Genomic DNA, 15,030 nt, shown 5'->3' with positions numbered 1-15,030 from the left:
AGAAGGCACGTGGTTCTGTGGTTAGGGCATTTAGCTCACGATCATAAGTTCATGAGTCTGAAACTTGGCAGCACATTGTGTCCTTGAGTAAAACACTTTATTTCACATTGCTCCAGACCACTGGAACACGTAAAAGCAGCCACTACACTCTCGGAGTGGTTGGCATTAGGAAGGGCATTCAGCTGTAGAAACTCTGCCAGATCAGATTGGAGCCTGGTGCAGCCATCTAGCTCACTAGTCCCTAGTCAAACCGTCCAACCCATGCCAGCATGGAAAACAGACGTTAAACAATGATGATGATGATGATATAAAACAAAACTTAACCACTTCTAACATTCTATTCTTTCTAAACCAAATAATCATGTAAATTAATAAAACCTAGTCATTCCCAACATTTTTTATTATCTCTTTTATACTGAAAAAATCCCTGATTACATTCCCCTGTCTGGAACTCTCATACTTCACATCATAGCGAAGAGATGACACAATATCGGTAAAGAAATTTGAGAAATTTGAAAAGAAAATACAAAACCAGTTATTTCTCCAAAAGCAAAGTTAGTATACACAAAATTTTGTAACATTTTTCTAACCTAACGATTTAAATATATTCTTTAACCATATAACACAAGTCTTCTGTAGTTTTTTCACTCTATTTTGTTTATATATATATATATATATATATATATATATATATATATATATATATATATATATATATATATATATATAGATGGATGGATGGATGGATAGATGGATATTTGTGTGTGTGTCTGTCTGTCTTTGTCCCCCAACACTGCCTGACAACTGGTGTCAGGATGTTTACAGCCCTGTAACTTAGTGGTTCAATGAAAGAGACCAACAGAATAAGTAACAGGTTTGAAAAAATAAAAAATAAATACTGCAGTCAAATCATTTGACTACAAAAGCTTCAAGGCAGTGCCCCAGCATGGCCACAATTTAATAATTGATACAAGTAAAAGATATAAAATAGAATTTATTAGACACGTTTTTAACAAAAAATTATATTAAATAATTCTGTAAACAAATACATGCTATTCCGTGAATGCATTCATTTTATATACCTGAAATGAATGCAGAATTGGTACATCTCTTTTGAGATAACATCAAGCTTACATTCAACTTACAAATACAGAAACATTTCAATTCTGCCAGCAATAAATTCTACTTTTAGACTTCACAATTCAGTAAATATAAAACTACAAATGATGTTTGGTAAACTTTAATATACTCACATGTCTTGGAGACGTCGATGTATCTGTTGATAAAGACTAGTATCATGTGTTATTTGGACGTAAGATAAAGCCATGCGAAGGGCTTCCATTTTTAGTGATGGACAATAATCAGCAATGAAAATAAGTCTGTTGAGGCGAGCAATTCCTTCATATTGCTTAGCATAAGAATCGAGATCCTGAAAACAGTTAACAAATGTATTTCTCAATATATATGTAATACACTGGAAGCTGTTATAATCTACAAAATATGTGTTCATTGATAATTGATAAAATGCCTACAAGTAAATGTAAGAAGATAAGATTTTTTGAAATATTCCTTTAAATTATTTCAGTTCGTAAAAGTTAACACAGCTTAATGAAAGCTTTCATTTAACTCTTTTGTTGCCAAAATTTCTGTTATATACACAGCATTTGTTTTAATTAATGTTGAAAATAATGAAAAATTTAGAATAATAATTTTGTCATTATTACTTAGCTGGTGTTTGGAACTTAACATGAAATATTGATGGTAGGCTAAATTTAATTTAGATGACTTTAAAACAGAAAGTTTGTATCATAGAACCAGGGGTGGTCTCTGATGGATTGGTATCAAAATGGTTCATAACATAAGAAGTTTCCTTCACTAAACACTTTCATAATGATTTGGAAGATTTTTGAGCTTACTGTGTTGTTGATGCACACGTTTTTGATCTTACTCAGTATCATTGATAAGATAAACATCTGAGTGAAGATATTTCCTGTATCTCTTAACCTCATTAAATGATATCCAGCATAGTCATTGGAGAAAAAATGTGGAAAATACCCTTTCATAATCATGCACAAGTATTAGTGGTTAGGCTGTTGCACTCATGATCACTAGATCGTGGGTTCAATTCCCTGATTGGGGGGTACATTGTGTTCTTGAGCAAAACATTTCACTTCACATTGCTCTAGTCCCCCTTTTGATCAGTGTGGAATGTTGGCCTGCTCGCCTAGCCTGCGGAGTGGCTTTATTTGAAGGCTAAAACAATGCAAAACACATTGTGACCAGCAATGTGTAACATCTGATAGCCTGGTCGGTCACGTGATAATCATACACATCTGAGTTACAAGTTACTGGACATATGCCGTTTGAGTAAGATGCATTCCCTATAATTATAGCAAGATAAATAATTAATTTTAATGCAATTTACATTTCAGTTTTACTTTTAATACAGCAATAGGGACAAGGCTAGTTATGAGATAAATAGGTTTCATTAATGTACAATGAAAATATCAATTTCTTCATAAGACACTCAAGAACACTTTATCTCTATCATTGATGAAATGAGCTTTGAAGTGAAGGTAATTTTTTTTTTTGTGTTTTTTAATATTAATATATATCTGTATTCATCTGATAAGGTAATTAAATACATCTGGGAAAATGGCTAGTAAACCATCCTCACAGCTCCTGCCAAAGAAAACCCATCTACTATTAATCCTTCCAATACTACCAATCTAAAACAAAGGTCCATTCACTATTATTATATCAGGATACGTCCTCTGCAAAGCAAAGTTTGCTGCAAGCAAAATGACCCTTCCTCTTAAGACAGCTTCAATTTCTAACTAGCCATACTAACAGCCAAATTTTTTGCCAGTTATTTCAAACTACCATTGTAAAACTGTCTCATAATGGAGCAAACACAAGCCCATTTACCATAAGAACTCTAGCAAGGTTTCCCCTGATAATTAAAGAGCCTACCAATGATTGGCATAATGAGTCATTTTAATAGATGTAACACCTCCTTACATCATGGAGACACATGGTTTTGAAGTTGTACAGAAGGTGACCCATTTTTGAAAATGGGGGCTTTGAACAAACCCAACACTATATGCAAAAGATTCTGCCTTAATCACAGAGAAGACATGGACTCAGCAAACTGCAGTAAACAAGGCAAGCAGTCTAAGAGCAGTAACTCTGAATAGAAATTGATACAATGCTGAGGAGAGACTAATCTTAGATAACCTTTCAAGTGTTAGTGGCATGATAAAATGCATCTAGTTCATTCTATAAAATTGTTGGTGATAGGAAGGCTTTTGACTGTAAAAACTATCAAAAATGATCTTCACAATTAGAAAATCCACCAACTGTATCAACAGATACTAACATCAAGTTAGCTATTGCAGAAAACAGTGAGGTAGCTAGGTGTGAGCACTCCTCATCCACCATCAAGTGGCCCCTACCATCTCTCTTCCTAATAAGTGAACATTATGCAACCCATCCACTATCATCCAAATCAGCAGAAACTTCTCTTTTACTTTAAGGTGCAAAACTTAAGGGTTAAATACATCAACATCAGCACAATGAAGAGTAGGTCTGGATGTACTAGAATGAAAGCAAGACATGAAATAGACTGCTCACAGACAAGTAACACCAATACAAATTCTTTTAAGTAGGTAAAATGCTAGAATGAATGGAATATGTATGATGTTGGCAGAAAATGGATCAAGGTAATCAGAGGTAATCAGAGAATGTAACAGAACATTTAAGGTTAGGTGAGTCTTAGGCAACATGATTAGCCTAACATACACCAACAGTCAAGATTGACAGGTGAGCAAATGGAAGACAGCAACTTCTTTATCATAGAGAGTGGCTTCAATGGACATAACTGACAACATCAAGATGGTTGGTTACAGAAGTGTTCATATAGGTTTGACCATGATACAAAGATCAGTACTGCTATGAAGCAAATCTGAGCTTGTACCACAATACAAGGAAACAGTATAAACAGCTGTTCTTTTTTGATGCCCAATGGACAGCTTAACATAGACTAGTGATATTAGACCTCACAATTAGAGAAAGCTTTTGACAGAGTATCAGACTCTACAGGAAGCCAGTTTAAGAAAACTGGCTACTAGTGACTTGCTTGCTAGAGTTATATGAACTATGTATAAGGGTGCTGTCAGCTGAGAGCTAGCAACAAGTACAATGAAGAATTTGGCATGCAGTTCTCCAGATCACAAGAGAGTAGTTCAAAACTTGTTCAGCATAGGAACTTCTGTATGCTAATGCCTCGTTCTTACAGCAGTAGTATATATTGAAGAATTACAAGTCTCAGAGAATAGAAGCCAAAATGTAAACATACGAAAGTAAATTATTTTAGTTAGCAAGTAAAAAATACTGCCATCTGGGAAGTGGTTCAGCTTGAGAGTAGGTAGAAATTCTACAGGGTATGCCTAATGTATACAATAGGCAAGCGAAAGATACAGGGGATCACAAATAGGCTGACAGAAGAGAAGGAACACATATGTAGCAGATACACAAGAGCAGGTAACAGCTAGAACCCTCATGAAATGAATTCTTTCAACTGCTGGAAGGTAAAAGTACAAAGAAGAAAGAGATTGAAAAAGTTCAAGGAACTATTACCACTACTAGAAACAAAATGGTTTTCTTTCCAAGTGATGGGCAGATTGTATGATGGTTATACACAAAATATGATACTACAAAGAAACAGAAACAAATGAAACTTGAGGAATATAAAGGATGTGCAAAGACTAGAAAGAATAATGTGAACATGTTCTGCTAGGCATGTAATTTTAGCAAATATGAATAGCGAAACAACGATAAGGAGGGAGGGAAAATGGGCATCAGCACATGAACAAATATGTGAATGTAGGATAAAAGTTGGTAGAAGCACCAAGCAATCAAAGTGAAAAGAACCAATGTAAAGAGCCTAAGCAGTGGAGGATAATCTCAGGATGCTAAATTCATGAAGGAGACAAGTGACTGCAGCATGTGATGAGAAAGTGTGCTGCAGAAACCCTGCCAATACCAACAAAGCAAAAAGGGGATAAAAAGGTAATGAAGACTCAATTTTAGAATCTAAGACACACCTTTATACATTTAACCAATATTGTAATGATCAGAACAAATTTGAGTTCAATACATTATGAAGGTGGTGAGCTGGCAGAACCATTAACATGCCAGGTAAAATGCTTAGAGGCATTTCATCTGTCTTTTTGTTCTGAGTTCAAATTCTGCTTAAGTTGACTTTGCCTCTCATCCTTTCAAGATTGATAAAATAAGTACCATTTGAGCACTGAGATCAAAGTAATCGACTTACTCCCACCCTTGAAATTGCTGGCATTGTGCCAAAATTTGAAACCAATAATAGAATATTATATTTACTAAAGAAATGCACTACCCAAATCTTTCACAACAAAATTTATTTCTTTTTAATCATTTAGATACCCATTCATAAAGTTCAAGAAGAATGTTTAAAAACTATGTCATATTACCAAAGTTGTACTTTCTACAATAGCATGGTCATTTTTTATATTCTCATTTTCTTCAGGAGAAGCATCTACTTGCATGGGTTCATCAAGAGATGGCTGAAAAAAAAAAAACCAACAAACAATAATATAAAATCATGTTTGAAAATGCACATACTACATCAATAAAATCCCTTTCCACAAACACCAACAGAAATGGTTTCATCATCATCATCATCATTTAACGTCTGCTTTCCATACTAGTATGGGTTGGACGATTTGACTGGGGACTGGCGAACCAGATGGCAACACCAGACTCCAATCTGATCTGGCAGAGTTTCTATTGCTGGATGCCCTTCCTAACGCCAACCACTCCAAGAGTGTAGAGGGTGCTTTTTACGTGCCACTGGCACGAAGGCCAGTCTGGCGGTACTGGCAATGGCCACGCTCAAATGGTGCTTTTTACATGCCACCGGCACGGGAGCTCTGGCAGTGATCCCACTCGGATGGTGCTGATTTATTTAATAATTTTCCAGAATTCTTAATTCAAGATGCAAAATAGAATATAAGTCAAATAAAACAGTGCATAACATAATAAAATTTAATTGAATAAATGAATGGACATACATATTCACACACATACACATAAATGAAAACTTTATGTCAGATCAACTACTAATATCATGTACTGATGAATGTTCATGACAAAAGAATAGCTTTCATACTGTGAAAGGTTATTTTGGTGATGATAGAATAAAAACTTAAAAAGACAGTAAGCATGAAAGATGTTTCAAGCTATAATGTAATCACAAATGTCTTTCAACTAGTTTCACTACCAGAAAGTCTAAGTGTTCATTAAGCTCTATCAAAATCAGCCTTTTGAAGCCACCCAAATAAAATGACATACAACCAATAGAGTTGAAAAAATATCTCCCCAATTCCCCTAGCAAGATAATAGTATCTTGCCAGTGGTGTTATCATCTATTCAAAGAAAAGAGAGATTTAAGGAGAAACAAAATACCCATCTCAAAACTTTCTCAACAAATTAACACTCATTGTCTTCACAACTCATATAAATCTAGCAAATATGACAACCAGTTTATTTCTGTGAAATGTATATACTACTCTCCTCAGCAGCAGTGGCATACATGGATTTGTTTAGTGACAAGCTGCTTAAAAATCACACAACATGGTATGTTCCAACAGTTAAAATTACATAAGATAATTTGATAATTTCCATTCATCATCATCCAGTGTTTTAAATCCGGGGTTTTGTCCCTGTTAACGGGGGTAGCCAGATCTACCTCAATGCCATAGCAACTGCCCTCACACCATCTTGCCCGGTTTTGGGTATCCTCCCTTCTCAAGCCAGCCCTCCCAATTTACCCACATTTACCTCAAACTCAAGCTCCCTCCTCATTCCTCCTCAACACATGCCCATACCACTGCACTCCATTCACTCCTGTCAACCATTCCACAGATTCTTCCAGCCCCAGTATCCCCATCAAGTCCTCAGTCCTCCTCTTATCAAACAATTTCACACCACATTTCTCTCACCATTGTTCTCTCGGTCATTCTCAAAACTGCCATCTCTCCCCACTCAGACACCATGTCTCACTCCCATACAGCATTGCAGCTTTCACACAACTCCTATAGACACTTCTTTTCATCTTCAATGAGAATCTTTTCCCATAAAACAATGCTCCACATTCCTTGAACTTCACTCAGCCAAGTCTCACTCTTGCTGTCAAAGCTGCTTCACATCCACCCTGTCTCCCACACAACAAAACCCTTTCACTATTTCTACCTTGTCACATATATGTTTCCTCTGGGTCCACCAGCCCTTCAGCTCCTTTCTCACATCTTCCCCAAATAAACTCTCTTGCCTGTCTTGGGGGTCACCTTCATTTCCGTACATCTACCATGAATCCATTTCTCACATCTCATACACAACACTGCATTTGCCATTACCCTCCTCCCACATACACCACATGAATCCATTTTACTCACTAACACTTCTCCTTCCACCCCACACACCATTACCTTTATCTTCCCAAAGTTTACCATCAAACCCTTGCTTTCAAATGCCTCCTTCCATTTCCAAAACTTCTTCTTCAATACCTCCATTGTCTCACTCATCAGAACAAGGTCATCAGCATACAGTATTTCCATTATCAATCCTTCTCTTGCACTCTGTCACATCAACCACTATTGCAAACAACAATGGTGACAGCACAAATCTCTGATGGACGCCAACTTTCACCGCAAACTCCTCTGACATCTTTGATCCAATTCTAACTCGTCTTTACACCATCACTGCTCTCACTATTACCTCTAGTACACCTTTCTTCCTCAATGCCCACTCAATCACCTTCCTTGAAGCCCTATCAAATGCCCTTTCCAGATCAACGAAGTACATATCAACTTCTTCTCCTTATCTCAGTATTTCTCTTGCAATCTCCTTGCAATGAAGACTGTATCTGTTGTCCCACTTCCTGGCATAAAACTAAATTGCATCTCGTCCACATCCACCCCCTTTCCAAATTCTCCTCCCCAACACCCTTTCCACTATCTTCATTGCATGCTCCATTCTGTTGTGAATTTTTTTATTCACTGATCACAGCAAATAACTAAGAAAACAAGAAAACAGTTTTTTTTTTTTTTTTGGCTTTACTTTGTGCAGTTTTCTGGTTTGGAGAAAACCTAGTATTATGGAAGAAATAATGCAGATGGCAGCCAGTTTCTTGAGAATAATTTGGCATAATTCATTATTTCAAACACTAAGTATACACTCCTCATAACAGATATACATGTTACTTTTTTTTTTAATTTAAAACATCATTCACATTTCAACAGTCCACAACAAAAGAAAATAATAATAATATATAGATTTTATCCTAAATTTTAAAATATATTAAAAATATATATAATTTCACCTAAACCAAAATTATTCACTGCTGAATTATTTGGTTGTTCACACATGGCTGAGATAAACTATATTTTTGAATTTCCAAGTTATTCACATGCTTTCAATGAATGTGACATCGAAATCACATGTAAATGGCTCCTTTACCCAGAAAAGAAAAGATTTGGTTGTTATTTCTTGCATGCCCTGCTACCATGTAACAGGTATTTCGGGTCCTTTATCGCAAATAGCTGTTACGTGGTAGCAGGGCATGCTAGAAATAGCAGCCAAATCTTTGGTGGTGAGATACGCTGAATGCACTTAAAAAACCTATGGAAAAAAACTATTTCATACCAAATTTAAAAACAAGTCTTTTATGAAATATTTACCATATTTTTAAAATCATTTTCACTTTAAAAAATCTTTTAAATATGCCCAAAAAATTTTTGTAAAGGTATTCACTTGAAAATAATTTTAAAAAACATAAAAATATTGTCTGCTTAAAGAAAGCTAAAATATAAATACTTACTGTACAAACAACTTAAATTTTTGAAATCACTTTCACTAAAAACATTTCTAGATGTTTAAAATATTATGCTTAACAAAAGCGAAAATAGAAACATTTACTGTAAAAAAAAAAAAAAAACAGTTTTTCGTTGTCAAGTCACTGTGTCTAGTCAAAAGATAAGAGTTTCTTCCTTTTCAGGGTTAAGATTATTATCAGAATACTTTCCCATTATGCACACTTTTGGGTATTCATACCCCGCAAACATCTAATATCTCAAGGCCCACTCGTTCGATTTACACAAAATTTGTTTTATTCTGTTCGTATTAACATTTCAGGGTAAACTTAATTCATAGTATTCTCCCATTAAGTGCCAGTTTGGCTGGGTAACATTGCAAGCAAGCAAAGAAGATTCAAGCTGACTTTTAATGTATTATCGATATATATCATTCATTTTCGATTAACATGTTTCCTGTGTTAACATGGCTTAGACAGAAGCAAATATTAAGGCAAGATTTTTATGACTAGATGCATTTCTTGTCACCAAACTGTTTTCAGGCAAGGGACTTTTTCAGAAGAATTTGAGAGCATATTCAATGAACAATTTCAGTGACAAGAAATATCAATAAACATTTCATTCTTCTCTTGACTGCACCTTTCTCATGCATTTTCGATTAACATGTTTCCTGTGTTAACATGGCTTAGACAGAAGTAAATATTAAGGCAAGATTTTTATGACTAGATGCATTTCTTGTCACCAAACTGTTTTCAGGCAAGGGACTTTTTCAGAAGAATTTGAGAGCATATTCAATGAACAATTTCAGTGACAAGAAATATCAATAAACATTTCATTCTTCCCTTGACTGCACCTTTCTCTTGCATTTTCGATTAACATGTTTCCTGTGTTAACATGGCTTAGACAGAAGTAAATATTAAGGCAAGATTTTTATGACTAGATGCATTTCTTGTCACCAAACTGTTTTCAGGCAAGGGACTTTTTCAGAAGAATTTGAGAGCATATTCAATGAACAATTTCAGTGACAAGAAATATCAATAAACATTTCATTCTTCCCTTGACTGCACCTTTCTCTTGCATTTTCGATTAACATGTTTCCTGTGTTAACATGGCTTAGACAGAAGTAAATATTAAGGCAAGATTTTTATGACTAGATGCATTTCTTGTCACCAAACTGTTTTCAGGCAAGGGACTTTTTCAGAAGAATTTGAGAGCATATTCAATGAACAATTTCAGTGACAAGAAATATCAATAAACATTTCATTCTTCCCTTGACTGCACCTTTCTCTTGCATTTTCGATTAACATGTTTCCTGTGTTAACATGGCTTAGACAGAAGTAAATATTAAGGCAAGATTTTTATGACTAGATGCATTTCTTGTCACCAAACTGTTTTCAGGCAAGGGACTTTTTCAGAAGAATTTGAGAGCATATTCAATGAACAATTTCAGTGACAAGAAATATCAATAAACATTTCATTCTTCCCTTGACTGCACCTTTCTCTTGCATTTTCGATTAACATGTTTCCTGTGTTAACATGGCTTAGACAGAAGTAAATATTAAGGCAAGATTTTTATGACTAGATGCATTTCTTGTCACCAAACTGTTTTCAGGCAAGGGACTTTTTCAGAAGAATTTGAGAGCATATTCAATGAACAATTTCAGTGACAAGAAATATCAATAAACATTTCATTCTTCCCTTGACTGCACCTTTCTCTTGCATTTTCGATTAACATGTTTCCTGTGTTAACATGGCTTAGACAGAAGTAAATATTAAGGCAAGATTTTTATGACTAGATGCATTTCTTGTCACCAAACTGTTTTCAGGCAAGGGACTTTTTCAGAAGAATTTGAGAGCATATTCAATGAACAATTTCAGTGACAAGAAATATCAATAAACATTTCATTCTTCCCTTGACTGCACCTTTCTCTTGCATTTTCGATTAACATGTTTCCTGTGTTAACATGGCTTAGACAGAAGTAAATATTAAGGCAAGATTTTTATGACTAGATGCATTTCTTGTCACCAAACTGTTTTCAGGCAAGGGACTTTTTCAGAAGAATTTGAGAGCATATTCAATGAACAATTTCAGTGACAAGAAATATCAATAAACATTTCATTCTTCCCTTGACTGCACCTTTCTCTTGCATTTTCGATTAACATGTTTCCTGTGTTAACATGGCTTAGACAGAAGTAAATATTAAGGCAAGATTTTTATGACTAGATGCATTTCTTGTCACCAAACTGTTTTCAGGCAAGGGACTTTTTCAGAAGAATTTGAGAGCATATTCAATGAACAATTTCAGTGACAAGAAATATCAATAAACATTTCATTCTTTCCTTGACTGCACCTTTCTCTCACATTTGGACACCAATTTTTTAGCTGTCATCATTATCTTGGAGATTTTCCAAGTGGGCTCTTCTGATCTCTTGTAAACTACTTGACAACTGCAATAGTCTACCTATTGTCTGTGAGCCTCGCAACATGTCCATTCAGCAGAATTTGTGCTTTTAGAATTCCATTCTTGAATTACTTTGTTTTGGTAATGCTCCTGCAAATATATTCCTAGCATGGATCTTTCCATGACTCTCAGTGCTGTATCCAGTATTATTCTTCCTTATTCGTCGTCCAAGCCATGCTAGCATGGAAAGCGGACGTTAAACGACGATGATGATGATGATGATTCTTCACAGCCAATGTCTCATTTGCATACAGGAGCAGAGATAAAATAGTACTAATGAAAGTGTCTTGCAGATTTGGACTTGAACATGCAGATCAGTTGTGCATTTAAATCTGAGCACAGCTTTAAATAAGGCAAAATGCCTTCATACCTGCTCTTACTCTGCACAAAATTCCAGTGTCCATACCTCAGCATATATTTACTGTCTGTCCCAAATGGATTGGAGTAACTTAGGAAAACTTACCAACAGCCTTAACCAAAAACTAAGGGGTCTGTCCCTTCTAGGTTAACTCTAACCCTAAAACCCTAACCCTGACCCTAACACCAACCCTAATCCTAATCCTAACCCTAACACTAACCTTAACCCTAACCCTAAAACCCTAACCGTAACACCCTAGTGGAAATCGTGCAGGTGTTAATTTGAAAAATTACCAAACCCTTTTTTGTGGTCGGAAAAACGGGTTGGTGGGGGATGAGCCTTGGAAATTTTACCCATTTATATTGTGTAATTCACTGACAAATTGTTACATACACATCTTTGTTTCATTGTTGTTGTGAAATATAAACAAATCTCTTTCGCTCCCAAAGTAGTATATGTGCGTGTGTGTGAGAGTGAGAGGGGGGGAGAAAGATGAACGATTTAAAATAAATATATTTTAATTGTTGTGTGAGAAAGCATATATAATCTCATTATAAAATATGGTGTCTTCCAAAAACTGCCCTCCCACTTTTTCTTTTGTTAGACGCTTTCTGTCTCCCTCCCCCACTTTTTCGTTCCTTTTTTTTTTTGTTAGATGCTGGCAAACAAACTCTGTCTTGCTTACAAAAATTTTCTTTCCTTAAGACACTTTCTGTCTCCCTCTCCCACTTTTTCTTTACTTTTTTTTTGTTAGACGCTAGCAAACAATCTGTATCTCTCCCTCACTCCTCCTGTCACAAACACACTATTTCTCTCTCCTTCACGTGTGTAGGCACAGTTTGACTTTGCCCTGTCAACAAACTTCAAAATTGGTAAACGTTATGGTTGAAAATCGATTTTTATAGCTATACGCGGGTGCTTCTGAGAGAAAAAGTTGACGAAAATGCAGATAGAGTCATGATGAATCTCCTCCTAAAATTGGAGCGACATGCGTGCTAATTTGTGGACGTGCATAAACTACATTCACGTACACACACACACACATGCTGCCCTATATATATACAGATATATATATATATATACTAGCAGTATAGCCCGGCTTTGCCTGGGATTAAGTTGGGATTATTAAGCTAATCAAGTTCTCTATTTCAAACCAAACTAAGTAACATGACGTCAAATTTGGGCAGAATCAGTGTTGCAACTGGAGCGCATGGGTTGAGAGTTTGATCGGCAGAGGTGATCAGGTTACACATGCCATCCCTTTGAAAACACCACCGCCATCATCTAACCCCTCTGCTCATGGGTTAGGAACCCTTCCAGCAAGGAAAATAGAATGACCAAAAGGGCTCCCGATTCTCTGTGTCAGAAGCGGTTCTGTTCAGATCACAACGAAGTCTTAAGTATATATATATATATATATATATATATATATATATATATATATATATGAGAACACGGATGTTACGAAAGTAAAACGTTAATGTTCGAAACTGCAGCAGGCCATAGATAATTCTTTATTCTGTATATTTCTCATTTTGTCCTGTTCTGGCATTTTGCGAAATTTTTCTGGAGAACATTATTTTTCTTTGTGGTTGGGTCGTTGATGACCTCTTTCTAGCATATTGGATGTCCACCTAGTGGTCATCCCTTATACACGTGTAATACAATTTTTTCTGAATTTTCAGATTTTTTATATGCTAGGCCACTTGGTTTTAAATTGAATTAATATTCAATTTATCATCCTATCTATATAAATATATATATATATATATAAATATATATATATATATATATATATATATATATGTTAATTCTCTAAATGAAGTATTAACAGTAACTGCACGATAAAGTGTAATATATTGCCACTTAAGTGTGGCTGACCCCTAGGGGTGGATGTTACTGTTGCTTTTAGCCCCAGGAGGACATCTCCTCCAGCTGGCTTATCGACACACGACTGTGTCCTGTTTGCCAAGGGAAGTTATCCCTCTCACCATGATCTGTAGCACGAACGGATCCGGATTTCAGGGTTATTTCCCTTCGTCGGCGTTCGATAGCCACTGACCTTGGTGAGAGAGACAAAATCCTGGCAATCTTATATCTACTTTTCCAGTGAAATTCTTCACTGATATCGAAAAGGTGAAAACAAGCAATGTTAATTCTCTAAATGAAGTATTAACAGTAACTGCACGATAAAGTGTAATATATTGCCACTTAAGTGTGGCTGACCCCTAGGGGTGGATGTTACTGTTGCTTTTAGCCCCAGGAGGACATCTCCAGCTGGCTTATCGACACACAACTGTGTCCTGTTTGCCAAGGGAAGACACAGGGGAAGACACACCCTCCCTCTCACAAACATACAATATCTCTCTCTCTCTACTTCATGCGCGTACGCACAGATTTGACTTCGCCATGTCAACAAACTTCAAAATTGGTAAAAGTTTATCGATTTTTACAGGTATACGCGGGTACCTCTGAGAGAGAAAGTTCACTAAAATGCACATAGGGTCATTCCGAATCTCCTCCTAAAATTGGAGCGACATGCATGCTAATTTGTGGACGTGCATAAACCACATTCACGTACACACACACACACAAACATCCTCTCTTATATATATATATACAGATATATATATAATACAAATAATATGTGAGTATATGCATATATACGTACATGTATGTACATACCTACATCTACATGCATATATAGATGCATATCTGGGTACAGGACGTCACAAGAAAACGTGGGCAAAATGAGAAACAGAACATACATATATATATATATATATATATATATATATACATATATATACTTGACCGTTGACTGAACACTATTCAATTTTTTTTCTCCGTGTTTTTCTCCTTGTCTCCGTATTCTTTCTGTTGAAGCGCGTAGCTCGAAACGTCAAAGACTTTCCGTATTCCCGAGCGTCATACTAATATATCCTTTTGTTATTTACACCACCTGTCCTCGTCTGTTGTTATTATTTGTATATTCTCCCACATATATATACACACATATATATACATATATATATGCATACATATATATACATACATATATACATATATATATATATATATATATATATACATATATATACATACATATATATACATATATATAATATTAAATAAATGGAGTTATATGCATGTCTTAAATAATTTCTTTTATTTCCGACATATGTTTCGAAGATTACAATTGGTTAATTCCAAAGGAATGAATGATCTTGAGAAAGATGTAATCTTCTCTTCAGGGAAAAACATTTAAATTATTTAAAACATGCGTTTAACTCCATTTATT

The 15,030-nt window shown here is 35.4% G+C and overlaps 1 protein-coding gene across 9 annotated transcripts in view; it reads right to left on the bottom strand.

Moving 5' to 3' along the window:
* LOC106877864 (COP9 signalosome complex subunit 1) overlaps positions 1-15,030 on the bottom strand; it is a 129,349-nt gene that overhangs the window by 87,699 nt on the left and 26,620 nt on the right. For all 9 annotated transcript variants that reach the window (XM_014926899.3, XM_089356762.1, XM_089356779.1 and 6 more), the window contains 2 exons: positions 5,511-5,603; positions 1,254-1,429 (listed from right to left, as the gene is read on the bottom strand). In XM_014926899.3, the coding sequence (XP_014782385.1) occupies positions 1,254-1,429; positions 5,511-5,603 (269 nt within the window). The remainder of the gene's footprint in view (positions 1-1,253; positions 1,430-5,510; positions 5,604-15,030) is intronic.

The sequence above is a fragment of the Octopus bimaculoides genome, chromosome 1 (assembly GCF_046866305.1).
Source record: "Octopus bimaculoides isolate indiv1 chromosome 1, ASM4686630v1, whole genome shotgun sequence".
In the NCBI taxonomy this organism is placed as follows: domain Eukaryota; kingdom Metazoa; phylum Mollusca; class Cephalopoda; order Octopoda; family Octopodidae; genus Octopus; species Octopus bimaculoides.
Note: the sequence above shows the minus strand (reverse complement) of the source record. Positions and strands in the feature narration are given on the sequence as shown.